The sequence below is a fragment of the Pelophylax lessonae genome (assembly GCF_965119305.1).
Source record: "Pelophylax lessonae genome assembly, chromosome: 4".
Lineage (NCBI taxonomy): Eukaryota > Metazoa > Chordata > Amphibia > Anura > Ranidae > Pelophylax > Pelophylax lessonae.
Genome location: NC_138771.1, coordinates 52,759,768 through 52,772,543, shown reverse-complemented (window position 1 = coordinate 52,772,543; position 12,776 = coordinate 52,759,768). Strand labels below are relative to the sequence as shown.

The 12,776-nt window shown below is 42.2% G+C and overlaps 1 protein-coding gene across 2 annotated transcripts in view; it reads right to left on the bottom strand.

Annotated features, from left to right (window-relative positions):
- Window positions 1–12,776, bottom strand: part of RHCG (Rh family C glycoprotein) — a 227,782-nt gene that overhangs the window by 79,817 nt on the left and 135,189 nt on the right. For both annotated transcript variants that reach the window (XM_082255116.1, XM_082255117.1), the window contains exon 3: window positions 5,626–5,776. In XM_082255116.1, coding sequence (XP_082111242.1) covers window positions 5,626–5,776 — 151 coding nt within the window. The remainder of the gene's footprint in view (window positions 1–5,625; window positions 5,777–12,776) is intronic.

Here is a 12,776-nt window from a genome sequence, read left to right as displayed (position 1 = left end):
ATCCCAAAAAAGTGTATGTATATCACACGTACACAACCACACTAGGCCCCAATTACTATTGTTTGTACCCCTAAAAGGCTAGGAGTAGGGGGAGTATGGAACAGGCAGCACCCTCAAACCTTCAGAAGTATGAGATGAACCCCAACAACTTGGAAAGGTGGATCTCTCTCACACGTACCAACACAGACTATCCCCCAATTTAACTGATCCCCAAAGGTTTTTGATTAAATAGCGGAATAGAAAATATGATCCCAAAAAAGTGTATGTATATCACACGTACACAACCACACTAGGCCCCAATTACTATTGTTTGTACCCCTAAAAGGCTAGGAGTAGGGGGGAGTATGGAACAGGCAGCACCCTCAAACCTTCAGAAGTATGAGATGAACCCCAACAACTTGGAAAGGTGGATCTCTCTCACACGTACCAACACAGACTATCCCCCAATTTAACTGATCCCCAGAGGTTTTTGATTAAATAGCGGAATAGAAAATATGATCCCAAAAAAGTGTATGTATATCACACGTACACAACCACACTAGGCCCCAATTACTATTGTTTGTACCCCTAAAAGGCTAGGAGTAGGGGGAGTATGGAACAGGCAGCACCCTCAAACCTTCAGAAGTATGAGATGAACCCCAACAACTTGGAAAGGTGGATCTCTCTCACACGTACCAACACAGACTATCCCCCAATTTAACTGATCCCCAGAGGTTTTTGATTAAATAGCGGAATAGAAAATATGATCCCAAAAAAGTGTATGTATATCACACGTACACAACCACACTAGGCCCCAATTACTATTGTTTGTACCCCTAAAAGGCTAGGAGTAGGGGGAGTATGGAACAGGCAGCACCCTCAAACCTTCAGAAGTATGAGATGAACCCCAACAACTTGGAAAGGTGGATCTCTCTCACACGTACCAACACAGACTATCCCCCAATTTAACTGATCCCCAGAGGTTTTTGATTAAATAGCGGAATAGAAAATATGATCCCAAAAAAGTGTATGTATATCACACGTACACAACCACACTAGGCCCCAATTACTATTGTTTGTACCCCTAAAAGGCTAGGAGTAGGGGGAGTATGGAACAGGCAGCACCCTCAAACCTTCAGAAGTATGAGATGAACCCCAACAACTTGGAAAGGTGGATCTCTCTCACACGTACCAACACAGACTATCCCCCAATTTAACTGATCCCCAGAGGTTTTTGATTAAATAGCGGAATAGAAAATATGATCCCAAAAAAGTGTATGTATATCACACGTACACAACCACACTAGGCCCCAATTACTATTGTTTGTACCCCTAAAAGGCTAGGAGTAGGGGGAGTATGGAACAGGCAGCACCCTCAAACCTTCAGAAGTATGAGATGAACCCCAACAACTTGGAAAGGTGGATCTCTCTCACACGTACCAACACAGACTATCCCCCAATTTAACTGATCCCCAGAGGTTTTTGATTAAATAGCGGAATAGAAAATATGATCCCAAAAAAGTGTATGTATATCACACGTACACAACCACACTAGGCCCCAATTACTATTGTTTGTACCCCTAAAAGGCTAGGAGTAGGGGGAGTATGGAACAGGCAGCACCCTCAAACCTTCAGAAGTATGAGATGAACCCCAACAACTTGGAAAGGTGGATCTCTCTCACACGTACCAACACAGACTATCCCCCAATTTAACTGATCCCCAGAGGTTTTTGATTAAATAGCGGAATAGAAAATATGATCCCAAAAAAGTGTATGTATATCACACGTACACAACCACACTAGGCCCCAATTACTATTGTTTGTACCCCTAAAAGGCTAGGAGTAGGGGGAGTATGGAACAGGCAGCACCCTCAAACCTTCAGAAGTATGAGATGAACCCCAACAACTTGGAAAGGTGGATCTCTCTCACACGTACCAACACAGACTATCCCCCAATTTAACTGATCCCCAAAGGTTTTTGATTAAATAGCGGAATAGAAAATATGATCCCAAAAAAGTGTATGTATATCACACGTACACAACCACACTAGGCCCCAATTACTATTGTTTGTACCCCTAAAAGGCTAGGAGTAGGGGGGAGTATGGAACAGGCAGCACCCTCAAACCTTCAGAAGTATGAGATGAACCCCAACAACTTGGAAAGGTGGATCTCTCTCACACGTACCAACACAGACTATCCCCCAATTTAACTGATCCCCAAAGGTTTTTGATTAAATAGCGGAATAGAAAATATGATCCCAAAAAAGTGTATGTATATCACACGTACACAACCACACTAGGCCCCAATTACTATTGTTTGTACCCCTAAAAGGCTAGGAGTAGGGGGGAGTATGGAACAGGCAGCACCCTCAAACCTTCAGAAGTATGAGATGAACCCCAACAACTTGGAAAGGTGGATCTCTCTCACACGTACCAACACAGACTATCCCCCAATTTAACTGATCCCCAGAGGTTTTTGATTAAATAGCGGAATAGAAAATATGATCCCAAAAAAGTGTATGTATATCACACGTACACAACCACACTAGGCCCCAATTACTATTGTTTGTACCCCTAAAAGGCTAGGAGTAGGGGGAGTATGGAACAGGCAGCACCCTCAAACCTTCAGAAGTATGAGATGAACCCCAACAACTTGGAAAGGTGGATCTCTCTCACACGTACCAACACAGACTATCCCCCAATTTAACTGATCCCCAGAGGTTTTTGATTAAATAGCGGAATAGAAAATATGATCCCAAAAAAGTGTATGTATATCACACGTACACAACCACACTAGGCCCCAATTACTATTGTTTGTACCCCTAAAAGGCTAGGAGTAGGGGGAGTATGGAACAGGCAGCACCCTCAAACCTTCAGAAGTATGAGATGAACCCCAACAACTTGGAAAGGTGGATCTCTCTCACACGTACCAACACAGACTATCCCCCAATTTAACTGATCCCCAAAGGTTTTTGATTAAGTAGCGGAATAGAAAATATGATCCCAAAAAAGTGTATGTATATCACACGTACACAACCACACTAGGCCCCAATTACTATTGTTTGTACCCCTAAAAGGCTAGGAGTAGGGGGAGTATGGAACAGGCAGCACCCTCAAACCTTCAGAAGTATGAGATGAACCCCAACAACTTGGAAAGGTGGATCTCTCTCACACGTACCAACACAGACTATCCCCCAATTTAACTGATCCCCAAAGGTTTTTGATTAAATAGCGGAATAGAAAATATGATCCCAAAAAAGTGTATGTATATCACACGTACACAACCACACTAGGCCCCAATTACTATTGTTTGTACCCCTAAAAGGCTAGGAGTAGGGGGGAGTATGGAACAGGCAGCACCCTCAAACCTTCAGAAGTATGAGATGAACCCCAACAACTTGGAAAGGTGGATCTCTCTCACACGTACCAACACAGACTATCCCCCAATTTAACTGATCCCCAGAGGTTTTTGATTAAATAGCGGAATAGAAAATATGATCCCAAAAAAGTGTATGTATATCACACGTACACAACCACACTAGGCCCCAATTACTATTGTTTGTACCCCTAAAAGGCTAGGAGTAGGGGGAGTATGGAACAGGCAGCACCCTCAAACCTTCAGAAGTATGAGATGAACCCCAACAACTTGGAAAGGTGGATCTCTCTCACACGTACCAACACAGACTATCCCCCAATTTAACTGATCCCCAGAGGTTTTTGATTAAATAGCGGAATAGAAAATATGATCCCAAAAAAGTGTATGTATATCACACGTACACAACCACACTAGGCCCCAATTACTATTGTTTGTACCCCTAAAAGGCTAGATGAGGAGTAGGGGGAGTATGGAACAGGCAGCACCCTCAAACCTTCAGTATGAGATTGTGTTCACTGTACCCCACAAAGATTGAGTTCACTGCACCCCACAATGATTGTGTTCACTGCACCCCACAAAGATTGTGTTCACTGCACCTCACAAAGATTGTGTTCACTGTACCCCCCAAAGATTGTGTTCACTGCACCCCACAAAGATTCTGTTCACTGTACCCCACAAAGATTGTGTTCACTGCACCCCAAAAAGATTGTGTTCACTGCACCCCAAAAAGGATGTTGTTCACTGCACCCCAAAAAGGATGTTGTTCACTCCACCCCAAAAAGATTGTGTTCACTGCACCCCAAAAAGATTGTGTTCACTGCACCCCAAAAAGGATGTTGTTCACTGCACCCCAAAAAGGATGTTGTTCACTCCACCCCAAAAAGATTGTGTTCACTGCACCCCAAAAAGATTGTGTTCACTGCACCCCACAAAGGATTTTGTTCACTGCACCCCAAAAAGATTGTGTTCACTGCACCCCAAAAAGGATGTTGTTCACTGCACCCCAAAAAGGATTTTGTTCACTGCACCCCAAAAAGATTGTGTTCACTGCACCCCACAAAGGATTTTGTTCACTGCACCCCACAAAGATTGTGTTCACTGCACACCAAAAAGGATTGTGTTCACTGCACCCCAAAAAGATTTTGTTCACTGCACCCCAAAAAGATTGTGTTCACTGCAGCCCAAAAAGATTGTGTTCACTGCAGCCCAAAAAGATTGTGTTCACTGCAGCCCAAAAAGATTGTGTTCACTGCAGCCCAAAAAGATTGTGTTCACTGCAGCCCAAAAAGATTGTGTTCACTGCAGCTCACACACAGAAAAATGGATGTGGATCACTGACACCTGCCTATCTCCAATCCCACACCACACAGCAATATCGATTGTAGTTTGTAGAACACAGTTTCCCTAAAATTCAGCAGACTCTGTCCCTAACAGGATTGAGAAGAGATCGTAGATCAGGATTGAGTGCAGACCCCACCCCCCACACAGCAATATCGATTGTAGTTTGTAGAACACAGTTTCCCTAAAATTCAGCAGACTCTGTCCCTAACAGGATTGAGAAGAGATCGTAGATCAGGATTGAGTGCAGATTCACCCCACCCCCCACACAGCAATATCGATTGTAGTTTGTAGAAGACACTGACCCTATATAATTCAGCAGACTCTATCCCTAAAATGCCTACAACTCGCCCTGCCTAAACACTCCGACCTGTCCCTCAATTCTATCCGGACACAAATGGTTTTTTCCTGCCTATCTTTCCCTAATCAGCAGCCAGCACGTTGATGTGTGCTCTGTCCCTGAATCTAAGCAGCATAATGACGCCGCTGCGGCTGCCTCGAACTTATAAAGACTTGGTCACATGCTTCAGACGGCCAATCACAGCTACTGAGACATTTGCAGGCATGGCTGGGATGGCTTAAGGCACACCAGTTAAACGATTGTTGATTGGCTGTTGAAAGCCCGCCATGAAAAGAGCGCCAAAGCATGCAAAACCCGGAAATAAAACGACCGAACACGGATTTTTACCCGAACATACAGTAAAGTGTCCGTGTCCGTGTTCGGGTACAAAAAATCCAATTATTCGGTACGAACACGAATAATACAGTCCGTGTTCGCTCAACACTAGTTGATATCTCCATGCACTAACCTGACTGGTCAAGGTCAAGTATATGAGTACATCAGATGCCCATGCCCTCAAATTCCTCTTATTTTATGTTTTTCATTACAAAAACTTTGAGATCTTAAATAGGAAGTGAAATAGAAATCTTACATGGAGCTTGTCGAGAAGGATATACTCATTCACTGCAAAGAGCGTCACTTGGAACAAGGTCATCAGCATGACTTGTACAGGGCTGGTTTTCCCCAGAATTCCACCAAAAGCAATGCACACGGATCCCACACAGAAATCAGCATTGATGAGGCTGAAAGAGAATATTATTAATTAATATAAGGGAATTATTAATACAAAGTAAAAATATTATTAGAAAACTCATGTGTGTGTGTGTGTATATATCTATATATATACATATATATATATATAGATATAGATATAGATATAGATATACACATATACATTACTGCGCAAAAGTTCAAGGCAGACATCAAAAAATGGTTTGCTAGAATGCTTTTAGGAATAGAGGAGTTTAACAGTGTTTTTTTTTTTTTTTTTATCAATTAACAAAATGTAAAGTAAATGAAGAAAAGAGAGAATCAAATCAATGTTTTTCATCGGTGCGGTCATCCCTGCTAGATGACTCCAGGGTCTCCTAGTCCAAGGATTCCCTTCCCTCTGGCCTTTTCATCTGGGGGGAGCCTTTGTTCATCCGTGGTTTGACTCCCCTTCCCTCCCCAACTCCTGGGGGGAAGAGTTGCACCCCAAAGAGGGGGTGCTCTCTCCATCCCCTCGTTAATCTCATTAACCAATGGAACAATTGACTGGATGTAGAAGAACATCTGTTGGTTACATGAGAAGACCCTGATTAAGGCATTAACTAGTTAGAAGCGAACTACAGATTTTGTGAAACGCGTTGAGATCGACACAGCACAGAATATTGATATAGCACAGAATGTAAGAAATAAGATGAAGATACATTTTGTATGAATTTGCATTAAATTGTTTGGCTCTGTTTCTACTGATGAATGTATATTGTAAAGATGTTTCATGGTCTAATTTTATATGTATTTTCTATGTGATAAATTTCTTTTTTTTTAATGCTGGTGGTTTGCCTCTTAAACGTGCCGTGGGCCTTTATTCTCTGTCTTTGGTTACATATATGGGACTGAGACACACCTTCTCCACATATATCAGCTCCATTTATCTGCAAATTAATATTTGGTGTGACCACCCTTTGCGTTCAAACCAGCATCAGTTCTGCTAGGTAAACTTGCACACAGTTTTTGAAGAAACTAGATAGGTAGGTTACTCCAGACATTTTGAAGAACTTATCACAGATCTTCTGTAGATGTCATCTGCCTCAAATCCTTCTATCTTTTCATGTATTCCCAGACAGACTCAGTGATGTTCAGATCAGTGCTCTGTGGGGGCCAAACCATCACTTCCAGGACTCCTTGTTCTTCTTTATGTTGTAGACCATTCTAAATTACATTGGCTGTATGTTTGGGGTCATTGTCCTGCTTCAAAATTAATTTGGGGCCAATCACATTCCTCCCTGATGATATGGCATGATGGATAAATATCTGCTATATTTCTCAGCATTGAGGACATCACTGATCTTGACCAAACCTCCAACTACATTTGCAGAAATGCAGCTCCAAACTTGCAAGGATCCTCCACCATGTTTCACTGTTGCCTGCAGACACTCATTTTTTTTACCATTCTCCGTGCTTCGGTGAATAGCCTCCCGCTACAGCCAAATATTTCAAATTTTGACTCATCAGTCCAGAGCACCTGCTGCCATTTTTCTACACCCCAGTTCTTATGTTTTTGTGCCACCTGCATGGTATAATTGGTTAATCATACACCTGACTCCAATTCTTCAAAATCCCTGACTTTGTACAAGTGTACAAAGTGTGCAAGTGTAAGAATTGATGAAGGTTTGATGCCAAAGGGTAGTCACACCAAATATTGATTTGATTTTTCTTTGTTCGCCCAATTTGCATTTTGTAAATTAACTGCTTGAAGACCGTATACTGTATATATACGGCGGCAAGGCAGGCCTTCTGTGTATATGATTTTGCACTTCTGGGTCTGGGGCGCGCACGCTGGACTCAATGCTCGCCGGGACCCACCGATCAATCCCAAGAGAAGTAGAATATAAAAATTCCTTAAAATTGTCCCATAGTTTGTAGATGCTATAACTGTTGCGCAAACCAATCAATATGCACTTATTGGGATTTTTGTTACCAAAAATATTTAGCAGAATACATATTGTTCTAAATTGATAAAGAAATTAGATTTTTAAACATTTTTTTTTTTGGATGTGCATATACAGAATATATTTTTTTTACAAAATTGTCAGTCTTTTTTTGTTTATAGCGCAAAAGAAAAAGCCGCCAAGGTGATTAAATACCACCAAAAGAAAGCTCTATTTGTGGGGAAAAAAAGAAATACATTTTACTTGGGTACAGCGTCGCACGACCGCGCAATTGTCAGTTAAAATAACGCAGTACCGTATCACAAAAAATGGCCTGGTCATGAAGGGGGGTAAACCTTCTGGAGTTGAAGTGGTTAATAAAAAAAAAAATATATATATATATATATAATATATATATACATACATACACACACACACAGTATCTCACAAAAGTAGGTACACCATCACATTTTTGTAAATATTTTATTATATCTTTTCATGTGACAACACTGAAGAAATGACACTTTGCTACAATGTAAAGTAGTGAGTGTACAGCTTGTATAACAGTGTAAATTTGCTGTCCCCTCAAAATAACTCAACACACAGCCATAAATGTCTAAACCACTGGCAACAAAAGTGAGTACACCCCTAAGGTAAAATGTCCGAATTGGGCACAAAGTGTCAATATTTTGTGTGGCCACCATTATTTTCCAGCACTGCCTTAACCCTCTTGCGCATGGAGTTCACCGGAGCTTCACAGGTTGACACTGGAGTCCTCTTCCACTCCTCCATGGTGACATCACAGAGCTGGTGGATGTTAGAGACCTTGTGCTCCTCCACCTTCCGTTTGAGGATGCCCCACAGATGCTCAATAGGGTTTAGGTCTGGAGACTTGCTTGGCCAGTCCATCCCCTTTACCCTCACCCCCTTTAGCAAGGCAGTGGTCCTCTTGAAGCTGTGTTTTGGGTCGTTATTATGTTGGAATAATGCCCTGCGGTCCAGTCTCCGATGGGGAGGGGATCATGCTCTGCTTCAGTATGTCACAGTACATGTTGGCATTCATAATTCCCTCAATGAACTGTAGCTCCCCAGTTCTGGCAGCACTCATGCAGCCCCAGACCATGACACTTCCACCACCATGCTTGAATGTAGGCAAGACACACTTGTCTTTGTTGAATGGATATAGCCACTATAATAGGCGCTACCAACAGCGCTTCCTGACAATATACATATGTGCTATATGTTATAATTCTTTCAAAACTTCATATAAATCATAATTCATATAAATAATATATTAAAAAATGCAGTAAAATGATATGTGCATCAAATTGCTTATGCAAATATGCAACGGTGGACAATTTCTATAAGTGCATACAGTAAACAATACATATAAAGTGCATATGATGAATAAAGAAAGTTCAGGTGCCTCGTTAGTGCTCTATAGAGTCCATACAAATATATAAAGGTGACTTTAGTGATCACAGTTCAAAAGGAATATTCCTTGTGCAAAAACATAGATCCAAAATGAATTAGGGTCCTTTCACACGGCCACTCCGTGTGTCCACAAATCATCCCATCCGTTTGCGGATGATTTGCGGACATAATGTAAGTGAATGGCACTGCGGGTGTCAGCGGAATACCACCCGCTGACACCCGATTTTCCTCCTGTCAGTTCTGTTCCGTTTTTACGAATGGAACAGAACCCCATTTTTTCTTCCGTGTAAAACACGGAAAGGAAGGAAAATCGGATGTCAGCGGTGTCATCCGCTGACATCCGCAGTGCCATATACTTACATTATGTCCGCATTATCATCCGCAAACGGATGGGATGATATGCGGGCACACGGAGCGGATGACAAAAAAAAGTCCCGCAGCGGAGCTCTCACACGGAGCCTAAAGTGCTGGTGCTCAATGCAGAGCTCCCAATCAGCCTTGTGACATAGGAGTAGCACCGGTCACTCTCCACCGTGATAGAGGTATAGATGGATCACTCATCAGATGTAGTTGGTCTTAGATGCTATATAGCATTAAAGAGGTTGTAAACTCCGTTAAATTTTTTTTTTTTTTTTACAACCTGTAAGAGAAACACATAATGAGCTAGTATGCATCGCATACTAGCTCATTATGAAATACTTACCTTAGAACGAGCCCCCGCCATGCCGTCCACTTACCTGTATGATGGGCGACATGTCCAGTCGCCCGTCTTCCGGAATCGCGGCATCCGGCCATCTGATTGGCCGGAGCCGCGGTGACGTCACTCCCGCGCACGCGCGCGGGAGCCGACAGTCACGGCACGGGTCTCTGAAGAAACGGCACCAGCGGCCGTTCCTTCAGAGCGCATGCGCCAGTGACGTCACTGGCTGCATGTAAGGTAAATATCTCCTAAACGGTACATGTTTAGGAGATATTTACAGTACCTATAGATAAGCCTTGTCATAGGCTTACCTATAGGTAAAAGTGTCAGAGGAGGGTTTACTTCCTCTTTAAGACCAAAATGCGCTTGATTGGCCACCAGGGCCAGGGCAGGTACCCACTCGTGGTATGGTCACTCGGATTGTGACAGGTCCCAACCTTTCTTTCTCCCCGCATCAGGCAATGGCAAAGTTTTTTTTTTTTTTTTTTTTAACTTCAAGTTTATTATCAATTTCAGTACAGTAGGTAATGAGAAACAATGTATTAGCATACAAATGCAAATGCATTATGTGTGAACAAGTGACACAACAAAATAAAGAAAAGAAAGCAAACATTAAGCAAATGGTGCAGACCAACACTACAACTTAGAAACAGTTGTAAAGTGGTTCTTTATGGGCAGTTTTGAAAGCATTCTTACTTGAACACATTTCTTCACAGCTGACTAAAAGATCTAACCATGATATCTAATTCCTAAGTTCAGCCATAATGGAAACATATTGTTGGTGACTATGAGATCTGTACATTCTTGTAGACATTATCAAATGCCATTATTCATCGCAAACACTTTCACTTCTTCCAAGTAATAATATGCGCAAGGAGACTAAGAGTGCTAGTATTGCTACTAGAGCAGCCTTTTCAACCTTTTTCACCAGAGGAACCCCTAAGATAATGTTCAGGTCTTGTAATGCTTCTATTAAAACTAATTAATTGGGAGCCATTGATGAAAACACCCTTTAAAATATTTACAGTATATTCAGTGGGAAGAATGCAACTCTTACAAACAGCTAAAAAGATTGTTGGTGTCATGGTGCTAGCTCCACTCTAGAATTATTCAGGGACCATCAAATGGGAGCAGGGCCGCTGATAGGGGGGGACCACCAGTCCTCTTGTAGGGGGCCCGCTGTAACGCTCCTGCGTTTCATGTATGGTGTGGATTTTCAGCTGCAGAAATATTCCACTTCAGTAGTCATGTAAGAGAGATGCTGAGATACCATTCCCAACCTCAATGACTCATCATGTGTGGAAGGTCTTAATTCAGCTAGTAAATACACACACTCAACAAGCTGGTTCCTAGAGTGACTTTATGTATGTAGTAACACAGTGATGAAGATTTAAGAGACAGGTTGAATGGAGGTGGTAGGTGACAGACACTTGAAGGTAAGACAGTAGCAGATGGATGCAGGTAGGTTTAGCAATCATGTATGGTAGCAGATGACAGAGTAGCAGGTGGACAACATACAAGAGAGATCAACCCAGTGCAGGAATAAGTAGCAGTAGTCTTAAGAGCTAGCAATCTAGATATGCAGATGTGATAAATAGTCTTTACTATGCAGAGCTAGATAGTGTAAGCTTAGTATAAGTTTATAGAGGGTTCCCCTGCGGGGTACTTAGCACTAATAGCAATACAGCCGAAGGTTGGTTCAGGAGGAGCGGATGATCCGGAAGCGGGATGCAGGGATCAGCGCAGCGAGGTTCCGTCAGCGAGGTATGCTTGCAAGCACGAAAGCTTCAAGCCAAGTTAGCATCCAGGTAAGGGTGTTTGAACGAACACATGTGAGTGAGAACCGGCGATTTAAATAGCCATCTAGTCCGGCGCTGAGTGATGACAGCTTCAGTCTTAAAGGTGTATGCGCACCTTTCCAAAAGAGAATGGTGGGGCGCAAACACTTGTGAAAAGAGTAATTTAGGGTACCAAAGGTACCGGAACATTACACCCACGCACACAGGGGGGCCCACACAGATAGGGGGATTAGTGATGGACAACAAATACAGAAATCTTCCTCCAGCACCTGAATCTGATCTGTCCTTCTCCCTGCTATCAGATTCTATCTGCTGAGAAAGAGACAGTCGTCCCTTCAATAATCCTCCTCCCTATGTGGGCCCCCTCCCAGCACTGGCTCTAATGTTATCTCTACTCAGGAGTTTATTTGTAACTTTGTTTCTTTCTCTCTGTCTCTTTGATCACTGAGCCCCAACTGCCTAGCCTGTATATTTTTCTCATCTCATCTTTATTTTTATTTAACATAGTTTTTTTTTTAGATTTAGCAGGAATTATGTGAGTTAGGTTATATTTGTGTCTGCTAATAGTGATTTTGTTGTAATTTTAGCTAAATATATCTGTAATATTTTCTTGGGGGGGGCCCTACCAGGTAGTCTGTACGGGGCCCCGTGATTTCTAACAGCAGCCCTAAATGGGAGGCCAATCAGTCACAGCCTAAGGACAAATCTCTGGAGGAACCCTGGTTGAGAATGGCCATACGTACTAGAGTCTCTTACCACTAAGCTGCCATGTTACCCTGAATTATAACTGTGTCCAAGATGACTTAACTGGTCAATGGCTCACCTTAATCAACTCCAATACAGATTAAATGTTAAGAATTCTTCTGAATTGCAACATCCCTGGGTGTAACAAGTTACTAAATTTTATAATTTCAATATTAATGAGTTCAAACATTTCAGCCAATAATTATTTGAAAAGTACAAGGGAGAGGTAAGGTGTTACCAGCTGAATGATAATATTTAATTATACCTGGAAATGCCCTGCAGGCATGTGCTAGATATCTGTGACGCGGCGATGCATAAACTTTTAATAAAACCAGTACACTGAAATGTGCTTACATCATAAAGTATAATTCCTGTTAATGCTACAGTGAAATGCATGATGTTCTTTTACAGTGGGAACCGTTCCTTCTCG